Source organism: Leopardus geoffroyi, chromosome C1 (genome assembly GCF_018350155.1).
Source record: "Leopardus geoffroyi isolate Oge1 chromosome C1, O.geoffroyi_Oge1_pat1.0, whole genome shotgun sequence".
In the NCBI taxonomy this organism is placed as follows: Eukaryota; Metazoa; Chordata; class Mammalia; order Carnivora; family Felidae; genus Leopardus; species Leopardus geoffroyi.
The window spans coordinates 116,904,390-116,927,696 of NC_059328.1; the positions used below are offsets into that span (position 1 = coordinate 116,904,390).

Below are 23,307 nucleotides of genomic sequence, written 5' to 3' on the forward strand. Positions count from 1 at the left end.
GAATTCCAACCCCCTATGGCTGTGCTCCAAGAGCACACACAGTGAGTAGGGTTCCGGGGCATGCAGGGAGGCGTGGGCAGGCAAGCAGAGAGCACTGCTGTCGTAAGCTTTGGATGCCAGCCTGAGGAGTGTGCACTGGGGCACAGGCAGCCATGGTTTTAGAGCAGGCGAGTGATCAGGCTTGAAAAATCAGATTTCACAATGTGGCAGCAGCAGAGTGCTGGGTAGATTAGGGGAATGACAGATTGCAAGACAGGAGACTAATGGGCTCTCGGAACAGGCCTGGCAACAAGTGACAGCATTCTAATCTAGGGATGTGGTATAGACTGAAAAGTAGAAAACAGGCACAAGAGGCACGGAGAAAATAAACTACTCAGGAACAGGTGGAGGCGCAAGGGAGAAGAGCCAAAGTTGGCTCCCACGTGTTAGGCCTCAGTGGCCCAGAAGCGTAATGTAGGAGAAGGGCTTGGGGCTGGTCAGGCCAAGCTGGGTGGGAACCACAGACGGACTGGGGGATAGCAAGGAGTCACCCCTGTGCTCCCGACTTCAGTTTCTTCCTCTATAGATGGAGACAACAGCCAACACAAAATGCTGGCCAGATTAAATATTTCATGTGAGCACCCCACCCCCAGTGCCACCAGCAGAAACCACAAGCAGCAATTTGCAAAGATAAATGACAAGATCAGTTTGGGCTTTTTATTAAGATATAATTTGCATACTACAAAATTCATCCTTTTTTAAGAGTACAGTTCACTGCTGCTTAGTATATTCATCACCACTATCTGCTTCCAGAACATGTTCGGCTTCCCAGAAAGGAACTCCATCCCCCTTAGCGGTCACTTCCTGTTCCCCCCACCACCCCCCACCCCCTCCCCATGGCAACCACTAATCTACTTTGTCACTATACATTTCCCCAGTCTGTGGACTTTCCTATAGGTGAAGCACACAGCATGTGGTCTTTGTGATGGCTTCTTTCATTTAGCATGTGTCCAAGGTCATCCATGCTGTGGCTTGTATCTGTACTTCATTCCTTTTTATTGCCAAGTAACATTCTATTGGAGGGATATACCACCTTTTGTTATCCATTCACTAGGTGATGGACATTTAGACTGTTTCCCCTCGTAGGCTATTATTATAAGTAATGTTGCCAAGAATATTAACGTGTAAGTCTTTGTATAGATGGAAGTTCTAGCTCTCAAATATATATCTAGCACTGGAACTGCTAAGTCATGTGCTAACTCTAGGTTTAACTTTTTGAGGAACTGCCAGGTTGTTCCCAAAGCAGCACAAAGCGGAGATCAGAATTCAAGACTAGAGAATAAGCCGATCAGCTTGAGTGGATGGCGGCCCAGAGGAGACAGGCTAAGGAAGAAAGGAAAGTCCCTGGGAATACCTCCTCCTTCATTTGTCCGGGCCTCCTGAGTTGTCACAAGAATGTGGTAGGACGGCTTCGAAAGTCAGATGCGGTGATGAATGTAAAAATACTTTGACAAAGCAGAAAGGGACAAACATTCCTTTCTAACTTCATTGGAAATTATAAAATCCAATTATAAAACTGTAAAATGCAATTAGAGTATGTTTGTTTCGATGCCAGCAATGTGAAAGGTGCTGCTGAAGGACAGGGGAAGCTTGATCGTGGCGCCTGAGTGTCTCCACGGAGCCCGGGGAGAAGACATCCATCTGTATCTCTGTGAAAGGAGCTCAGGAAAACGAACAGACATTTACACAGCCGCTAGCTAAACGGTAATACTTCTGATCAAAAGTTACCAGCAGAATCCACAATCACCTCGAAAGAAAGTTTTTAAAGTCAGTAGTATACTTAGGATAAATCACAACACAAAAAATATATACACACCTTTACGATTTTTGTCATTTCCCAATTTACCACAATGCTTTTGTAATCACAAAAGTAACACAAGTCCACAGTGAGAAAAATGTATGAAATGTATCATAAACCAATGGTGTGCACATTCACATATTCCCCAAAGTGTCCCTGTAGCCCCTATCGTATCACCTATTCCTTCCTTCTGATGTGTAAACAATACGTAATGATCAGAGTTTTTCTGCAGCCAGTTCAAAACAAGCCTGTGCCAATCTGATTTCCTTTTGTTTTTCCCCAGTGAGGGTATTTTGTAAATGTTCCTATTTCCAGACTGTTCTGAGCTCAAGGCAAGGTTAGAGCTGCTTGATGCCACAAGGCAGGCCACAGCCCAATAATCTGGTGCCCCTTTGGCCAGTTTTCTTAAACAAGATGAAGTCGTGTCCTTGTCCTGTGACAGGTGGGACTGTAGGTGAGGAATGGAAAGGCTCACTAAGCCACACAACCCTGGGCTCATGTTGTTTCCCTGCCAATGCCCACCCCCAAGACTAGTCCCCAGAAGACTGACGGCCAAGTATTACCAGGCATGATTGAAGAAGAGAACGTAGGTCCATCCCTCTGATCCTCTGGGATGGAAAATTAACTTCTGGGTGCAAAAAAAAGAAGCCTTAAAGTTTATTAATGTTAGTCTTTTTTAACACTGATTATCGGTCTTTCTCTTAGTTGTGTCAGTTCTGGGTCTAATTAAATAGCGTCTTATTAAAGTAGAAGGGCCCAGCCCCCTGACGGATTCTGCTCCCCAAACCACCCCGTCATGATTAAAACAATCTTGTAGCCTTCCCCAGAAAGCGAAAACAAACATCCTGCCCTTTGTTATCTCCCAATTGAGAAAAATAATCTGGCTTCACTTCAATTGCCAGAGTGAACGAAAAGTTCATCAATGGAAGCTCTGACAACAGGGACATGGCAGAGGAGGCTGAAGTCCCCCCTCGACTTCTGAACGGGTCTCAGTGGCATGGCAGGTCCAGCTGGTACATCCACGTAGCAAGGCCAGCATTCTGTCACTGAAACACACAGCTGAAATGGATGAACGCAGAACTCAAGCCAGAGCAGATGGCGGTGGGTAAATGTTAATTAATATTAAATGACACCAGATGATCATGAGTAATGATTTAAGAAACAGGGTAAATAAGGAGGAAAAAAACCAAAATCACAAAGTAACTAACAAGCCCAACTTTCTTGTCTGGGGATTCTACCTATTTTCACAGGTTTATTTTGTTTTCTTTACAGTAAGTAAAGGATTACTATGGCAATGGGAGACAGCAGGGAACATACATCACTTTTCTATTGGTCCCGGCTCCTGCTTGGGACAGACCTGAACTAGAGAGAAGGACAAGGGCCTCTGGCTCCTCTGCCATCTTCTCCTCAGGGTCTTCAACCGCCTCCAGGGACTCGCTGGGTTGATTATGGTCCAGAGCCCTACATTTCTCCCCCTTACCTCTCCCCGGCTTCAGGAGCTCCTCTGCAGTCAGTCAGATATCCACTCTACCCAATCACAGGGACTCCCTCAGCTCCAGTCTTAGGGCCCCAAATTCCACTCCAGAAAGTACAGCCACGCCTGCACCATCTACCACAGAAAACTCAATACTTGCAAAACTAACCTTCTCATCTTCCCCCAGAAACTAGCTCCCCCTTTTCCACATTCATTTTTTTCAGCTTAGGCATCTCTGATTCTTCTCAGTTGCCCTTCCCCTGTCTTGGTCTGTTCAGGCTGCTGTAACAGAACTACCACCTTCCGGGTGGCTTCAACAACAGATCTACGAGCAAGGTGATCAGGCGCCAGCTGATTCGGTATCCGGTGGGGGCCCGAATCCTGGCTGTGTCCTCCCATGGTGGAGGCATGAGGGAGCTCTGGGTCCCTTTTATTCAGGCACTAATCCCATTCCTGAGAGCCCCACCTTCATGACCTAATTACCTCCGCAGGTCCCATCTCCAGTACCATCCAACTGAGGATCAGGCTTTACTGTATGAACATGGAGGGACACACACATTCAGTCCACAGCACCCCTCCTACCCCGGATTCCAAGCCTACCCAGTTTCTCCTTTATAGCACACTGCATCTGTGTCAGCCAGGACCGCGACCAGCTGCCCAAGCTGACCTTCACATCCTCAAAGACAGCAAGCACTTCCTCACAGGTCTCCCTGCCTTTGGTCTCTTCTATTGGTAACATGACAGCCAGGATTCAAAACCACGGCTGACTCCAAAGCTGCTCTCTCCCCTCTTCAAAATAAAAGGAAGGAAGGAAGGAAGGAAGGAAGGAAGGAAGGAAGGAAGGAAGAAGGGAAAGAAAGAAAAGGAAAGAAAGAAAGAAAGAAAGAAAGAAAGAAAGAAAGAAAGAAAGAAAGAAAGAAAGAAAGAAAGAAAGAAAGAAAAGAAAGAAAGAAAAGAAAAGAAAAAAGAAAAGAAAAAAAAAAAAGAAACAATGAAAAGAAAAGAAACCATACAGCCTCCAACGCTTATCATTCTAAGTCCAAACTCCTTAACCTCCCAATTCAGGCTTTTCTAAACTTAACAGTCCGACCTCACCACGTTCTCTCCTGCCATCAAATGCATGATATCCCCATCCCTATGAAATTAACACCGGCATGCCTCGTCTGACTGCACTTTACAGATACGGCGTCTTTTACAGATTGAAGGCTGTGCAACCCTGTGTTGAGCAAATCCATCGGCCCCATTTTTCCAGTGGCATTTGCTCACTTCACATCTGTCACGTTTTGGTAATTCTCACAATATTCCAAACTTTTCCATTATTATATGTGTTATGGTGATCTGTGATGAATGATCACAACTCGCTGAAAGCACACACAGCATTTTTAGCAATAAAGTATTGTTTAATGACGGTATTTTTTTAGACATAATGTTATCGCACACCTCATACACTACGGTACAGCATAAACGTAACTTTTATCTGCACTGGGAAAAAACTCACTTGGCCTGTTTCAATTGCGATATTCACTTTACTGCGGTCATCTGGAACTGAATCCACCATATTTCCATGGCATGCCTGTACCATTTCTATTTGGTTTCAATTCTGTCCCCCGAAAAATGACCATCTCCTAGTTCCATGCTTCTCTAAATCCTACCTCCTTCATGAACCATTCCATATAACACATCCCCAACTCCTACAGCAATCATTCACGACTTATTTAGCAATAAAGTTGTTATAACGTCCTGTCTAGTACTGTCTTGACTGTTAACTCATAGGTTGCTGAAAGGAAAACAGGTCGAGTTTCTTCAAAAGCTAAACATAAAATCACCATTTTTACAACAGACTCCTGGGTATCTATGCAAAAGAAATGGCAGTACCCACTCAGACACAGACTTGCACAAGGATGTTCATAGCAACATTAGTTAGAACAGCCAAAAAGTAGAAACTTAAATCTTCCTCATCTAATGAATGGATAGCATGTGGAATACCCACAAAGGAATGCCACTCAGGAATACGAAGGAACAAACTACCAACTCATGCTGTGCTGGGACACGGACAAACCGTATAAACATTACGCTAAGCGATGAGACACAAAAGACCACAGACTGCATGATTCCATATATAGGAAATATCCTGAAAAGGCAAATTTATGGAAACAAAGTAGATTAGTGGTGGCCTGGGGCTGGGATCTTTCTGGAAGATAATACATGAGGATTGTTGCACTACTTTGTAAGTCCCTTGATTTGAGTCATTTTATTTGTAAAACGTACTTCCATAAAGCTGTTAAGAATTCCAAAACATTACAGGAGGTGCTCAAACATTAGTTGAATGTTTCATCTCTTACCTGTTTATATCTTTCTCACCACCCTCTCCCCTGTAACTAGACCCTAAACTTCTGGAGGGCACAGACCTAGCCTCCCACTCGTTTTTTATGCTAAGTTCTAACAGAGACTGCACCCAACCCAAAGCTACGCATACGCTGTGTTCGTAACTCTTGGTGGATTTGGGATTTTCCTGGTCAGGCTACAGAGGCCATCAAAAGCATCAGGGAAGAAGCATATGTGGATGCAGGGGCAGAGTTAAGTGGGTCGGAATCACAGCCTTTCCGTTTCATCGCTGTGAACTCAGGGCAAGCGGACTGCCCTCTCTAAGCCTGCTCCCGGTCTAAAACGGGGGAAATGGTGGTAGGCACCTCACAGGGTTTATATGGGCAGGAAATCAGATGATCTGGATAAAATGTTTAACCCGGTGCATGCAACATACAAAAACTCACTGAACGTTGGCCTAAAACACCCATACACAAACCGACACAAACGCACACACCAGAGAAACCTCTTTCAAACAGGAAACCACCTTCAACAGCAGAGGGGACTACTGACGGGTCCACCCTCTTCTCGTCATCTGACAGGTAAGAGCGGCCCCTCCCAAGCCCAGTGAAGTTCACGTGTGACCAGAAGTACTACTATTCATCCAACCGAAGGAAGTACCTATTGCTGAAGACTTTCAACATTTGGTTTGACCTTCCATCTGCAGACTCCCATCCTGCCAGGCCCCCTTGCACTTTGTTTAGCAGGAAGGCGTATCCAGTCCTAACCAGTGACCTGTGAGAGGAAGTGGCAGGTCACTTTGAAACCGGAACATGTGTTTGTAGAAGACCCTCCACAACTGATTCCCTCTCCCACGGCAACGGGCAATGGGCCAGTTGATGGCTCCTGTCAGCTAGATGAGGACAACGTGGAGCACGTGCCCCAGCGAACCTGCAACGAACACACAGTGTCAGTGAGAAATAAACTCTGTACTATGCCTGTTGAGTTTTGGGGTTTATTAGCACAGCATAACCAAGACACCCGACAGTGTCACAGGGCTCTCAGGCTGTGGAGAAAGTTTATTTATTTTGAAAGAGAGAGAGAGGGAGAACGCTCGCACGAGGGTAGGGCAGAGGGAGGGAGAGACAGAATCCCAAGCAGGCTCCTTACTGCCAGGGCAGAGCCCAACTTGGGGCTCGAACTCACAAACCGTGAGATCATGCCCTGAGCCAAAATCAAGAGTCAGACGCTTCACCGACAGCCACCCAGGCGCCCCTGAAAGTCTGGATTTTAAATCTCTTAAATCCCCCTCCCCCCAAAAAAGCCTTCTAGAGCCTCTTTATTCCCCTGGCTTCTGTGACAAGCCACTCTCACTGTTCTTTCAGTCTCTCTAACCCCTTCCCCATTTCCTCATGGTCTCTCCCTCTGCCTAACTCACTAAACCCCACCAACCAGGGTTTTGTCCTTAGCGCCTTACTCTTATTCTACACACTCTCCTGGGGGGGGGGGGGGGGGTCATACCCACTCTCCTGAGTACACACTAATGCTGCCCCAAACTATCGCAGGCTGGCTCTGAGCTTTCCTCAGGCCCAAAGTCCTGCTGGCCATCTCCCCCTCAGGCTCAACTAGCATCATGAACCGAACACATTCAGAAGTCTTCCCACGCCAGCCCCCCCACCCCCACCCCGCCGACCTCAGCTAACAGCACCTAAATCGACTTAGTCTCCCAGACTAGAAACCGGACCATGAAGCCAGATTCCCTCCTCTCCCCTCTCTCACCCTAGGCTCACTCAAACCATCAGTTCAGTCAATCCATTTAACCCTCTGTAGATGTTTCTTATTGTTGTTTGGAGCGGAGGGGTGATTTTTTTTTTTTTTTCCTACTTGTTTACTGTTCATTACAGTGACTACTAAGAAAACAAATGACTACAGGTTCAGGGAATACCTTATTTTGGCGTCAGGCAGACAATGATGCTCTGCCTGAAGAGTACAGTCCGGTCCAGACCGCAAAACAAGAAAGCCATGATTTCTGAGTGCACGCCACGAACTTTGCCGGTGGCTTTCTGCATCTGTACCTCGACTGCAGCCACTTAAGTAAAGGACCCAAAACACTGCCAAAGAAGCTTTCGTTCTTTATTAAATTCTCTTAGGCGTTACCAGTATTATTCAAGTTTAAGACAGGGCAAATCTTATGAAGTATTTAAGGGTTCTCTTCTTATAAATAAATTTATAAAGAAAACATCCACTAATTCACCTCTACTTTTTCTAACCCACTCAATCTTCTAGAGTCGAAAAGAACAATTCTGGTGCACTAAAACCAGAGCCGAGGCTTTTCAATACCGTCAATTAAAATACTTTCAATTTAACTCTGAGCGGCTGGTGTCGTTCAATAATTTTAACTGTTACACAGCAGGATGTGCTTGTCACCCCTGGTCTTCTTCAGCCTCAACACACATTCAGAGTCCATTCTCCGCGTAGAAGAAAACTACTACTGAACTTACTGCATGTATTTGATCATGTAATTTGAAGCCTTTTGTGCTCAATCCGGGCAGTGCTATTACTGCATATCTTAGATGACCACCCTAGGCACTTCAAAGACCCAAACGCCTTTCTTTGTTCTACACACTCTTCCGCAGAAAGAGCTGTCAAGAAAGTTGTTTAAAACCCAAAAATGCATAGCGATTGATGCTTCATTTCTACTTGTCCTCCTCATGATGGAAAATCTGGTCAGTCCTTAACTTGGCCTGAGAACGGCTCTGATAGCAATGCCAAATATTCCACTGCACAAACAGAACGCCTAAACTGGTAGCAGGCAGGAGAGGATGACACTTCTAAATGCTTTCTGTTATTCTGGAAACACTAGCACCTTCCTTTCAGTGAACTCCAAAAAACCGTGGATGACGTCACCATTTTAAACCGTTTCAATTCAACAGCAAAAATTACACGGCGAGTATTCTTAGCACTACCTGAAAACCAGGAGGGGGAGGAGGGTGCCAACAAGGTTTACAGGACTTGCCCAAAACTGTAAATCTAAAACCTGACCGTTGGGATAGCTGCCAAAACCTGAAATTGCTTACTCTAAAAAACATTACCAAATCAGCTGATCTTCCTTTTTAAATCCAAGGTTTTCTCTTTTTTCCAGACAAAGCACAGCATTTGTCTCTCAGAACATACCAGTCAGGGTATTGCTAATTAACTTGACTGGGTGGCTTTGTAGTCTCAGACCAGCCTGTCTAGCTGGCTGCTAGGAAAAAGGTTTCATAGCTTAAAAATATATTATATGAAGTGTTAGTTCAAGATGTGTGTGAAACGATCTTTAAATTGCTGCAAGAGCAGAATGTTAAGGCAACATCAGAAAACAGAGGTGTTGTAAGACACTAAGCCCTACTCCCCACCTGGCAAAGAGAGCCAAATGATAAGATGTGACTCAATCCCTTAATACAAAAACGTCCCAAGATAATCTGAGCTTGACTTTGCAATTTTCTCTTTTATATTTTGATGGCAGTGAGAGAGACCCTGGGGCTGTAACTCCCTTGCAAAAAAATGTCAACATATGATTTACTCACGAGGCTTAAAATAAGGAAAGAAAATATAAAATAAGTTGTCCTTTGCTTGGCAACCATCCTTTTTAATTACTCATTTTTATCCTGTACCCAGGCTACACACACCTGGGTATGGATGGCTAATTTGGATATAGAAAACACCAAGGATCACTTCTGGAAGAAACACAAGACCATAAACTTCTCAATCAGTACATCAACAGCATCAGGGTGAGCAAGAAAAGGACTTTACCAAGAGACTGACATTTACACTTTCCGACAGAACTGAAATACACTGAATTACAGAGCAAATTCACTGAAACGACAAAGAAAGTCTGTCCTTGAAAAGGCTATTTTTTCACCCCCAGAAAAAAGCGTTTCCATTTGGATACTTCCACCACACAACCAACCGGTTAAGAAAATAAAGCGCGGTGTTTAGCAACGGGGCAAGGCTAACTACCCGAGAGGCACGGGGTCCACCCCCACCGGCGACCGCTGAGGTCAGCAGGGCCCGGCGCCAGCGGAGCCTCCGGCTTCACTTCTCGGCACACGCCGCGGCCGTCTCCTTGTTGAAGCCCCGGATGGAGAGATCGTAGACCACCTCCTCCACCTTCTTCACGTCATACTTCAAGCCGTCGTAGCGCTTCCTCAGGGAGTCGTTTTTCAGGTTGAGAAGGCGGAAGCCCGAATCCAGCTCGTTGATGAAGGTGGAGATGTGGAGCGGCCGGGAGTAGTCTCCCGCGGTCACGCTGTTGACGGACAGCCTCGACTACACGAGGGAAGGGAAACCGAGACACCTTACAACAGGCCTCGTGAGCACGTCTTCCTCCGCATCACAACCAAGAGACCCCCAAGGCCCCCAACTTTCCCACGCTGCCTTTCGGAATTACATGTTGACAACCGCTTAACATTACGAAGTTACTTCAAGACTTAAGAGATCGTTCCCTTTCTGTTGGGGGTTTCTGTGGTCTACAAGTTTCCATCAATGCGAATCAAGACTAGTGGGAACACCTTTATGACAGCCTTTTTTTCTTCTTTAGAATTATCTCCATAGGACAATGTCTCAAGAGACAGATGAAGAGAATAAAAGAAAAATAACCTATATACAGTTAAATTAGTCCCCGAAGCAAGTATGTGTATTGACACAGTTACTAGGAATGTATGTGTCTTGCCACCACTTTGAAAGGGAGGCATTACCATCTTTTAAAAATTCACACATTAGTCAGTATGCACAGCCCGCTCATCGTATGAACTGGCCTTTCTCTGATGACTAGCAAAGCAGCACACACAGCGCATGATGACAAACTGGTGACAGATAGAGGGCTTAGAAAAGACTTCCTGAATTTTTGTGCCCATTTTAAAAACTGATGGCGAGGTGGGAAGATCAAAAACGCAAATGGCAAATTACTAAGCTTCTTACCAATTCACTGGCAAGAATTAGAACTCCCGAGAGATAATCTTCCACATCCAGATGAAAGCCTTTCTCCCGATCTGGCTCAACTAAAAAATACACCAAAGTAAAAATAAGGTCATGATGTGAACAGAATGTGTGCCTAAGAATATAAAATACTATATATACACACACATATATATACACGCACACACATATTGTTTCTCTCAAAGGAAAAAAAGATCTTTTAAAACTGTATGATGTACTCATACTTTTGGCAACTAGGCCTCATTGTGGATTTTTGAGCTCTTAAGACTTCAATTTTTCCTTTCATTCTTCTCTCAGAAAGTACTATCACCCAGAACGTTATCTAGTTATATCAGAGAATACCTATGTTTTTGGACAAAGCATGTCGCAGCATTTAAAGGAGAAGCCATGACACCCTTAAGTGACATTCACATGGTTCACACGGGCACACAAATGCATGAATGCACATACACGTGCACAAAGTGAGAAGACCTCACAAATGTGGCAAAATGTTGGGAAGCCTGGGTGGCTCATTCGGTTGAACATCTGACTCTTAATTTCAGCTCAGGTCATGATCCCAGGGTTGTGGGATCGAGCCCCACATTGAGCATGGAGCCGGCTCAGAGTTCTCTCTCCCTCTGCTCCCCACCCCCTTCACGCACACTAAAATAAAAATTAAAAATTAAAAATTAAAAATTAAAAATTTTGGGGGTGCCTGGGTGGCTCAGTCGGTTAAGCAACCAACTTCAGTTTGAGTCATGATCTCACGGATCGTGAGTTCAAGCCCGTCAGGATCTGAGCTGTCAGCTTCAGATTCTGTGTCTCCCTCTCTCTCTGCCCCTCCCCAGCTTGCACTCTGCCTCTGTCAAAAATAAACAGTAAAAAAATAATAATAATAAAATAAAATAAATTTTTAAAGACATGGCAAAATGTTAACAAGCAGAAAATCTAAGTGGTCTCCACTGTACTATTCTTTCAACTTTCTGTAGGCTTGAATTTTAAAAAAAAATTTTTTTTAATGTTTATTTATTTTTGAGACAGAGAGAGACAGAGCATGAACAGGGGAGGGTCAGAGAGAGAAGGAGGCACAGAATCTGAAACAGGCTCGAGGCTCCGAGCTGTCAGCACAGAGCCCGACACGGGGCTCGAACTCACAGAGTGTGAGATCATGACCTGAGCCGAAGTCGGCCGCTTAACCGACTGAGCCACCCAGGCGCCCCTGTAGGCTTGAATTTTTAAAAACTAAATTTTAAAAACTAAAAGCAACACCCAAGTACAAAAAGCAAGCCACTACATGTTCTTACTTTTTGTGTTTCCAAGTCACTATTTTTCCATTTAGTTCTCGTTCGTTCTAATAAGTAGGAAGTATAAGCAACAGCCTCCCCCACAACCAAAAATTAAGCGACCGTGCCTGATTGTGTAGACCGACGCTAACGGAGACACTTACTGCCAAGAATTTCTGTAACCGCTTCTCGAGTCACTAGTGTTTCTGATTCCAAGTACACAACAAATGCTGCCAAGAAGACCAAACGCTGCAACACAAACCTCCAGTGCTCATGAAATCTGCACGGATAGAAGCTCATTTAGGTGGAAGGATTAGGGGCTTTATAAAAGATAAATTTAGTACAGTCGTAGTCAAACATTTTGGAAATACAATGCTTTTCCAAATCAAATCCATGTGAAACCCCAACATAAAAAACATGTAAAACCATGCCATTTAAGTATATTAGATGGATTTAATATAAGTTTTACAAGTTCACATTTATAGCAATTACTTATTAGAAGTTTAATAGACAAACGAGAAGCATGATCCAACTTCAACGAATATAAAGATATTTACAATCGAAGATTATGGACAAGAACAACTGTGCTTGTGAAGTTTAATCAGTAAAAACGATGATACTGCTCTGAGAAAAATTAAAACTGGCGACGGCAGATTGATGAGAACTGCAGTGTACATCAGCCTCAATACCTAACTTACTCTCACGTTTTGAGTGTAGAATATTAAAAAAAACCTTGATTTATACATATAATAACTACCACTTGGAATCACTAAACCGACACTTAAACCTTCAGGATCCTGCAGTTAAACTGAGCTAGAAGCCTGAAAAAAAAAAATAGGAAATTTTATACCCCCAAATATTAATGCTAGGCCTCCTGAATTTCAAATATGGCAAATTCAAAAAAATTTTTCAATACAATACAGGTCAAATAAAACCCTCTAAGGGCCAAATCACCCAGAGGTCAGCCTCTGTGTGACCTCCAAACTACACGATCTCTCAAGATCCTGCCAATCCTATTGTTCAAGGTCTCTCTACATCCGTTATTACCTTACAGCAGGGTCAGCAAACTTTTTCTGCAAAGGGCCAGATAGTAACATTTTAGGCCTTGTGAGCCACATTCAGTCTCTGTCACATATTCTTATTTGGGTGTTTTTCTTTTTTTAACAACCCTTTAAAATATAAGCAATTCTCAGCTTCCAGAGGCGGTGGGCCACGGGCAGTGTGCCAACCCCTGCCTTAAATTATCCTGTGGAGCTGTATTACCCACTTCCCACATACATGTCTTGTTTTGTGCCCACGTGTGTCTTAACAGAACATCTTTTTCAGTAGAAAAGAGACACAAGTAGAGATTTTAGGTTCTTATTCACTATATTTCATCAATACTCAGATGCAGTTCTTTCCAATTTAACATCTGTGAGGCTGGGATGCTTTTTACAATCTATAAATTTCACAATTATGACTGGCAGCAAATTTTCTTCCCTAAATAATGGAGACTCTTAAAAATTAACGGTGCTATAGGTCAACAAGTTACAGAATATTAGCTAAACATGTTATCTGGCAGTATAATTCAAACTTTGAGGAAAAACTCAACTCCATTTATATAGTGCCATCTAATCCCATAACCTTAATAGCATAGACATGGTTCACCCAATTTCACAAGCAACTTAAATATACTAAAAAGATACTCTATTCGACCTTAATACAACACATATTTTTTAATTCCTTTTTCATTGTAAAAATTATGTTTTCCTTAGGAAAATTCTCAAAGGGAGGGGAAAAAAATCCCCATCTCTGTCACCATTAAAATACCACCACTAATAATAGTCTGACTCTTTTTCGTTGTTTCTTCTACATAGAGAGGTTTTTACTTAGTTCTCAGCAATCATTCGGTACATATAATTTTTGTCCTGCCTTTATTTTTACTTGACATTACAAAATAATACGACTTTTCTTACAAACCTGTAATACTGTTCAGCAGGGAACTTGGTCTTCAACGATGTTAGATGTGTTTTCACTGTACCAAAATGTTCTCGAGCTTTCAAACACCTCTTTGGAACTGATCACAAAAAGATAATCAAACACAATAATGAGTAAGATTTATCAAATTTCAAATACAGTTCTGGCTTAATAATCTACACAGTCTCTCTGGAAATAAATCAACTCTTAAAAAAAAAAAAAAAATCTCATGACCAAATGCGGGGTATGCATCTCTACTTTCCAATCTGGCTCTCAAAATTCCAACTCTAGTTTCCCTACTCATTAACCAACACTGAAAAATAGACAAAAACTTGCTGAAAGGGAATAATATTTAGCAAACACGTCAGTAAGCTGTCATAAATAATGTCATCCTTGGGGTGCCTGGGTGGCTCAGTTAGTTAAGCGTCCAACTCTTGGTTTCTGCTCGGTTCATGACCTAGCAGTTCGTGGGTTCGAGCCATGCATCAGACTGTGCACTGACAATGCAGAGTCTGCTTGGGGTTCTCTCTCTCCCTCTCTCTCTCTCTGCCCCCCACCCAATCCCATATCTCTCTAGCTCTCAAACTAACTTCAAAAAAAAATTAAAAATATAATAATAATTGTGGGGCCATGCACCAGCTGTTATTCCAAAAGGATGCCTTAAATTGGACAGCTTCTAGCTCCCACATTTGGTCAAAAAGCTTTATCAATTATACTCAGACTGACCGACTCCATATCACTGAGAAAAAAAGACTTCCCTGTGACACCTGTAAGTTACACCATTGTATCATTCTCTACCTGAAAATATATTTCAGCTCTTTTAGTTGTGCTGGCTACATCCTACATTGAAGGTCCCATGTTTAAACTTATCATATGTGATTTCCATGAAAGGTGGTGACTATAAACCCATTAGGAACCTTTCACACTGAACGTTTCTTACATACAAATGCATATTAAACCATATTCAATGAATGAAAGACTGTGTTTATTTCTCTTTTAATGTTTATTTTGAGAGAGAGAGCAAGCAAGCAGGGGCAGAGAGAGAATCCCAAGCAGGCTTCATGCCATCAGTGCAGAGTCGGACACGGGGCTCAATCTCACTCTCTTGGACTGTGAGATCATGACCTGAGCTGAAATCAAGAGTCAGACACTTAACTGACTGAGCCACCCAAGTGCCCCACGAAAGATTGGGTTTAAAAACAAGAGAGCCATATAAAAGATACACAAGAGAACTACAAACCTACAACAATTATCACATTAGAATCACATTATTACATTACTACGTGGAAGTGGAAAATCAACCGTAACACACAGAATTCCAGAATTCTGTAAACCTATAAAGCACTCAACTCACCTACTTCTCCATAGGATATGAGGGACATTTTTCTTAATAAAATAACAGACTTGAAATGTCTTCTGAATGGAAATTAACTCTTTTAAGTGAAAGACTCATAATTTGGACTCTTAAAAAATATTCAAAATCAATGGGGCACCAGAGTGGCTCAGTTAGTTAGGTGTACGACTCTTGATTTCAGCTCAGGTCATGATCTCGTGTTCGTGGAATCAAGACCCACGTCGGGCTCTGTGCTGGCAGTGCAGAGCCTACTTGGGATTCTCTCTCTCCCTCGCTCTCTGCCCCTCCCTGGCTCTCTTGCACGCTCTCTCTCTCTCAAAAGAAGTAAATAAACTTAAAAAGAAAAATCTTCAAAATCAAAACAAAGAACTTACTGTCCTGAAAACCAGCACCCTGATGGACCCCTTGCAGTAAAGTTAAAATCTCTCGAGCTGTTTGTTCTAAACTCTGTACAACTTTTCGGATTTCCTAGAAAGAATTAAAAATCAAAGTATCAGATAAACTCAATGTAACTATTTTCATAACCTCAAACCAGATATATCAGACAGCACAGGTTAAGTACCTATGACACCTTCACACACATTTAAAACTCCAACCATCTTTACTGAACTGAACTGGTACAGAAAATATCCAGGTTTGAATCCCAACATTGCCATTTACTTCCTCTGTGAGACCTTCAAGAGGTCACTACAGGGCCTGAGATTTCTCATGCAGCTTTCAAAGGATAATCACCACCCACCCCAAATATCCCACTGAAACACTATAAATATCAAAAGAAATGAAATATCTGAATGCAATTTGTAAAAAAGAAAAACGCAGTGCAATACGAAGACTGGGTGCTTTTCAATCATTTTATGAATATTCACAGCACATTTATGTGAGAAGCACTGTGTAAATACTGGTTCCCAATTAGTCCCTTCCTTCTTGCCATTTAGAGCATAATGGGGTAGACAGACGTTTAAAAAATACGAATCGCACAAAATTTTTTAACGTGAATTCTCTACTAAAAAACACGACAGATTGTGAGATCAAGAATATGAATACGAAGTAACCACCAGGAAAGGAGAGGAAAGATGAGAATTCCAGGAAAAGCATACAGTACATGCAAATATCCCGAGGCAAGAAACTCTCTGCGGAACTAGAAACATAAAAAGATAACTAAACTGAACATAAAACACAACGGAAGATGGCGTAAAATGAGATGGAGGGAGGGGAGAAGACACCTGTGGGCTACAGTAGAATCTGGATTATTATTCTATGTGGAATAAGAAGCCATAAGAGAGTTTTAAAGAGAAGAGGCCACACGTGCTACAACAAACAGTGAAACGCGTGTTCTCTGAGTCGCAAGCGCTGAGCCTTCGACATAAACAAGCGCCAGAAAGCAGGAAGACTGACACTCAAACGAGGTGGGCGATGCCGAAGAGCCGAGACTCGAACACACAGAATCAGGACCGGAGAGCAGAATCGGGGGCGGGAGAGGAACGTTCCCTAAGCTTATACAAGAGGGGAAGCAACCCATCCCCGGAGGCTTCCCCACTGCTCGAGACAGAGCGACAGAGGAGGGCCGGGCGCGGTGGCCAAGCAAGAAAGGAAAGGGAAAGGGGAGGGGAAGAGAGGAGGCTCGCCTCTCGGATGTCCTGCTCGGCAGCCAAAAAACCCTGCAGCTCCACGAAGATCTCGCTCACAGACATGGCGCCGGCTGCACAACAATCGACCAGAGCGGCGAGTGTGGCCGCCGAAAAGCGTTTCAGAGCCCACCGGCGCAGTCAGTCGCAACGCCAGCCGCCGCCGCCGCGTCCACCCGGCCCTACGCTACGGACGTCGCTGGGGTCCTCCGAGGTCCGCGGCGCGCAGGATCCTGGGCTGTCCGCCGTGCTGCCTGATGTGCCGCGGCGGGAGCCGAGGCGCGCGCTCAGGGGGCGGGGCGGGAAATGCTGGGCGGGGCTTTCATCTGGGGAACTTCGAACGGGCAACGCCGGAAACCTTCCGCTAAGCGGGGAGGAGCGTGCCCGGGGGCCAGTGGGCTTGAGGGGGCGGGGCGGGCTTGGAGGCTGAGCAAACAAGCGCAACGCTTAACGTTGTTTTATGCTGTGGCTGATGGGAGGAGAAATGCTTCAATACTGAAGAGTTTGCGTAAAAATACAGGTGCAGAAAAACGTAGAGAGAGTGCAATCTCCGTGTGGAAACATGCGTTCGTATTTGCAAAGAATACACGGGAAATAAAAGGTGGGGCGGGGGGGGGAGTACGGGATGGATTGCGAGCGAAAAATTTTAATTCCTTCCCTGTATGACTGTAAAACCTATTTAAATTATATGGGTCTGTAAAGCGTGTATGGTGGCAAATTTCTCTTCTACTCAACTAACACCTCCTTATCCCGATTCCCTTGAGGCAAGCGCCTTAAGGATTTCTTGACGTTGCAGAGTTATTCCATACATCTGTTAGACAAATAGAAATGTGTATGAATGCGTTGGGTCAACCTGAACATAAAAAGACACTATGAGAGCCAAACAAGTGTTTGAGATCTAAGAATTGCAATTCGGTGAGCACAGACTCCAGCAATAATCAAGTAAGTGTCCCTCCTGCAGGGTGAAAGCAAGGGTTGGGGGGGCGGGTGGGAAAGCGGGGAGAACCACATGACTTTGATAAAAGAAAAAAAAAAGATAATTTATACTAACAGGCTAAGGGCTAATACGCTTTTGGTTACACACTGATAACTATTCTGTTGACAAACGAAGCTACTCTTGGTATATATTACTCTTATGATTGGGAAGAGTCTTATGATTGGGAAGCCTGTGGTCCTGTTGATTTTAGGAGCAATTGCTTGTGAAACAATGGCTTCTAGACCAGTCCTTTTGTCCAGTTCAAGGGTTAATTAACCATTTGTTATAGAACGGGAAATGGAGCTTTTCTCGAAATAGGGTCTCTCATGTCTAGAAATTATATATTTATATACATAATTGTACACGATTCCACAGTAGAATGCACTCTCCAAATGATTTAAAATGATTACTTATTTCAACTAGATGGGGGTTGTTTGCTTTGCGTGAGAGGTTATTCTAAAACTTACAAGAAAGACATTGTAACTTCGTTATACTTTTGTAAAGTGGATATTAGTGTTACCTTATAAATGAAATAACTATAGTAGCAGATTAATTAACTTGCCTAAGGTCGTATGCAGCTGGTAAATGTTGAAGCTGGAATCCAAATGCTTTGTCTTAATTTCTATGTTATTTTTCGTCTATGTACCATTTAACAATAATATTTGCAAGAGGCTTCAAATGCCTTATCTAACTTGGCCCCTACAACTTTAAAATGTGACAGGCTAGAAAAGCTGTTTTGACAAATTGCTCAAACCCAATATTTTTATTATTATTTTTTGCCTGTGTTCCTCTGACATCAGATGCCATTTTGTGGTGTAACATAAGCAGTAGAATCTCCTAATTCACAAAAAAGAATGAAAATAGGAACAGAAGCTCATTTTTATTTAGACTTGGTACTTGCCAAACACGTTCTTAGCACCACTTTTTGTGTATTGACTGACTTCATATAAATCCGAAATCATTTTTCAAATCCTGCAACATTTCTCTCTATTCCCACTCAAAATAAAGATCATGAGTTTTGAAACTAGCAGACATAAGAGTCTGCCAAATCTCTTTTTTTCTAAAAATCTAAATGATTTAAACATCCCCTAAGGGTGTCTTTTCTCAATTGTCAGATCAGCATTCAATAACACCTATCTCTAAAAGTTTGGAGAACTATAAATGTGCACAAGAGTACTTTCTGTCCCTGTGAATTTGACTCTTCTAGGTACCTCAAAGAAGTGGAATCATATGGTATCTGTCTTTTTGTAACTGGCTTATTACACATAGGATAATGATCTCAGAGTTCATCTGTGTTGTACCATGTGTCAGAATTTCATTCCTTCTTGAGGCTGAATAATATTCTATTTTATGTGTATACCACATGTTATTTATCCATTCATCCTTCAATAGAAATTTTGGTTGTTTCCACCTTTTGGCTGTTGTGAAAAATGCCGTTATGAGCATAGCTATGCAAGTATCACTTGAAGTTCCTGTTTTCAATGGTTTGAGGTATGTAATGTTAACCTGAGAAATAAAACAGACAGTTATTTTACCAGGAAAAGGTGTTGTTTGTTGGGGAATAACAGAGAATTGCAATTCAGGTCAAACTGTGGCAAAATTATAGCCAAGTGGGGGAGGGGGGGACAAAGGGGAGGAATCCTCTTGTAGAGAGGGCAGTGGGAAGTTGGGAGGCTGTTATAAACAAAAAGTTCATGGAAGTAAACTGGGAGTTCCAAGTGTAGTGATTTTTCATTGGCTGGCCTGTGACTGTTTCTCCGTTGGCAGGGCTATTGCTGGGGCCGGGGAGGAGGAAAGCCTTTCTTCTTCCTGCTGGGGGAGTAAGGTGGTATCCCAGAGGGAAGTCAGTCTCTTTCCGCCGGAAGTGCAATTGACCACAGTGGTGGGACCCGGAAGCTCTCCCAGCCAAAGTTCCCAACCCCATTTTAGTGAGGTTTCCCTTTCGCCCACAGCTCAAATGGAAACATCATGAGATTATAACTCTTAGGATAGTGTTTTATAGATGTACATTATAGAAATGATCTTACTTATTTCTACATAGGGAAAGCAGAGTGTGCTCCTGAAGGGGCTGAATTACCGATCACCTGACCCTCCTCAGAACTTTTCTCAGTGTCTGTCACTCAATAGACACGCGGTGAGTGAATCCGCTTTACCAAATTGCCCTGCCGTGTCGTTGTGACAATCACACTCTGTTTTAATGTGTAAATATCTTCTAAGTGCTACAATCTGATCAGGGAGTAAGGGAGCCTCCCTTAAATTTGTAATGTGTGTTTAAACTTTTCTTGGGGCGCCTGGGTGGCTCAGTCGGTTAAGCGGCCGACTTTGGCTCAGGTCATGATCTCACGGTCTGTGAGTTCGAGCCCCGCATTGGGCTCTGTGCTGACAGCTCAGAGCCTGGAGCCTGTTTCCGATTCTGTGTCTCCCTCTCTCTGACCCTCCCCCGTTCATGCTCTGTCTCTCTCTGTCTCAAAAATAAATAAACGTTAAAAAAAAAAACTTTTCTTATTATATTGACATTTCTTTGGGACATTCCCGATTTATGTGTTTTACACATATTTCTATTAAAGTTTTCTTTTGGTGGGGGGGGGGGGGAGGAGGGGGGGCGCCTGGGTGCCCCCAACTGACCTCAGTCAGTTGAGCGTCTGACTTTGGCTCAGGTCATGATCTCGAAGTTCATGAGTTTGAGCCCCACATCGGGCTCACTGCCATCAGTACCGAAGCTATCAGCACGGAGCCCACTTTGGATCCTCTGTCCCCCCTCTCTCTTTGTCCCTCCCCCACTTGTGCACACACTCTCTCTCAAATAAAGTTTTCACTTTTGTCTTACTCATTTCTAATAAATTTTGTCACTTAAAATTAATATTTCTCACTTTTTTTAATGTTTATTTATTGGTGAAGGAGAGAGACAGCATGAATGGGGAAGAGCAGAGAGAGGGAGACACAGGATCCAAAGCAGGCTCCAGGCTCTGAGCTATCAGCACAGAGCCCAACACAGAGTCTCGAACTGTGAGATCATAATCTGAGCTGAAGTTGGACGCTTTGCCGAGTGAGCCACGCAGGTGCCCCAATATTTCTCACTTTTATGTAATTTTTGAAATAATCGTTTAAACGGAGACAGTGTTAATGTGATTTTATTTGTGGAACAAAGATGCCATATTCATTAACTCAGTCAGTCTTTTATCAAAGGCTATTTTGTTCGGTTGCAGTTCTTCCCATTATAAATAGCATTGTGATAAACGTCTTTGTAAGCCCTTCTCAAGATTTCAAATCATTTTTAATAGGTCCTATTTTTAAAATTCTTGATATGTTTTGCCAAATCGCTATCCAGAGAGATTAAACTAATTTCCACTCCCCTGCCCACCACAGCCTGAAAAAGCCAACTTGGCTACACTCTTCCCAGCGCGAATATTAACACCGCAAACATTCCAGGCTAATTTCAGGGTGAAATTATACCTCTTTTAATAGCATGGAAAACTATGTAACTGGTGATGCACTTCTGCAAGGCTCTTTGAAGGGCAAAAGAGTAGAAACCGAAGACAGTTTGGGTGTCATTGCCTGCAGTCAGAGAGCAAGAAGAAGGGGTTAGGGAATCAGCGAAAGAGGGAGAATAGGAGACAGGCCTCAGGTTCTGTCTCATTTGTACCCATGGGATTTTATAATAGATAACAGAGTGACAACATGGAGAGGTCAGTGTCATTGAAAGAAGAATGTATCACATTTCCCAAGAGGACAGGGCAGCCCATGCCCTGCAGGGGACCGCATGGGGAAGCTCCAGGTTTGGTCTGGAGGCAGAAGAAGGACTGAGGGAAAACCTGAACCAGATGCCTTTACTGGGGTTTCTGCAGGAAAGGCAAGGCAAGGCAAGGTAACTAGCCTAGGACTGGCCAGCCTGAATAATCCTCATGGGCTCTACGCTGGTATCTGGTCATGGTATGATTTGAGACCAGGGAAATCTTGACTTGCCGTAAGAGTTGGGTAAGGAAGTGGCATAAGAAAGACATACCCCAGGGGCTCCTGGGTGTCTCAGTCAGTTGAGCGTCCAACTGGGGCTTAGGTCGTGATCTCGCAGTTTGTGGGTTTGAGCCCCCTGCTATCAGTGCAGAGTCTGCTTCGGATCCTCTGTCTCCCTCTCTCTCTGCCCCTCCCCTGCACTCTCCCCCTCTTTCTCTCTCTCTCAAAAATAAATAAACATTAAAAAATAAATAAAAAGTAGTGTCCCTACGGCACCAGAGGGCACAGACTCCCCCAAGAGATCGACCTTCACAATCATGTCACCCAAACTCTTCCTTATGGATGAAAAAGCTGGGGGTTTCCCCCAGCACAGGGCTCAGGGGTTAACGGTTCCCAGGCTCTCTGAACAGGATGCCACATCAACTCCTGTGACCACCTGTCCAGGTCCCAGAGTGACCCTTGGGTCCTGGGCAGCAGAGGCACAGCCCAACGAGATGTGACCCAACAGGGCCAGGGTGAACATCACCAGCAGTCGCTGTTAACGGAGAGTGACTGACAAAGGTTTGAAGGGGAAAAAAAAAAAAAAAAGCCGGTGAAGTCTGGGCTGCGGTGAGAACCTGGGGTCAGAAATCCAAATTTGAGATGTTGGCATGGCCATTGTCTCTCTGAAGACTATAGGAGAGAGTCCTTCTTTACCTCTCCTGGCTTCTGCTGGTTGCCAGGCATCTTTCACGTTCCTCGGCTTGCAAACACATCACTCCAGTCTCTGCCTCTGTTGTCAAGTGGCATTGTGTATGTGTGCATGGGTGTGTGTGTCCAAATTTCTCTCTTTATGTAAAGACACTAGCTATTGGAATAGGGCCCATCCTACTCCAGCATGACCTCGTCTTGATTACACCTGCAAGGGCTCTGTTTCCATCACATGTACGGTGGCAGGGGGGAGACTTAAATTTATCTTGGGGAGGACACAATTCACTCAGTACAGTGATCAATCCCCAAATCTCTGCTCCTGTTACCCAAAGTGAGATCTATAGAGCATATGAATTGCCCGGTGGGCGAAGGGGGTTTGTTTCTAAGCAGATTCTGATTCATAGGTCTGGGATGGGGCCCCAGATTCTGTGTTTCTACTGTACAGGCTTACTGTCCGCTCTTCCCACACATACACCTGGGCGCCAGCCAAACTTGGCCGTCCCGGGTGCCAGAACACCTGCCACCACGATCCCCCGCACCAGCTCTGTTTGGACTGCTGCTGTCGCCTCCACTCCACTCCACACCCTACTTTCCCTGTGTTAAAGAACAAAATCCAGGGGCACCTGTCTGGCTCAGTTGGTAGAGCATCCAACTCTCGATCTCAGAAACTCTTGATCTTAGAAAACTACTAGCCCCCAATGCAGTCACTTATGTTAAGGACCCATGTGAGTAAACGAAGACTTAATACCTAACTGGACTATAGTTCACACCCCACCCCCACCCCCGTAAACTTTAATCTGCCAAACTGGAGGTCATTCTGATAGATCCCTTCCCTCTGCCTTAGGAGGGTGACAGGTGACAATGCATTATTTTCTAATAATTCTCCTCCCATCCCCTTTGC

At 43.8% G+C, this 23,307-nt stretch overlaps 1 protein-coding gene across 2 annotated transcripts; it reads right to left on the reverse strand.

Moving 5' to 3' along the window:
• Window positions 1-7,734: 7,734 nt before the first annotated feature.
• Window positions 7,735-17,045, reverse strand: TSN (translin). Of its 2 annotated transcripts, XM_045479459.1 has the most exons (6): window positions 16,790-17,045; window positions 15,539-15,632; window positions 13,814-13,910; window positions 12,019-12,134; window positions 10,575-10,654; window positions 7,735-9,923 (listed from the first exon to the last, which is right to left on the reverse strand). In XM_045479459.1, exons 1-6 carry the CDS (start codon window positions 16,853-16,855, stop codon window positions 9,690-9,692), a joined length of 687 nt encoding a protein of 228 aa, XP_045335415.1. In that variant the 5' UTR covers window positions 16,856-17,045; the 3' UTR covers window positions 7,735-9,689. The 2 variants fall into 2 exon arrangements, with proteins under 2 accessions (XP_045335415.1, XP_045335416.1); XM_045479460.1 differs by lacking the exon at window positions 10,575-10,654 and having other exon boundaries at window positions 9,665-9,923; window positions 16,790-16,995.
• Between the last annotated feature and the right edge of the window lie 6,262 nt (window positions 17,046-23,307).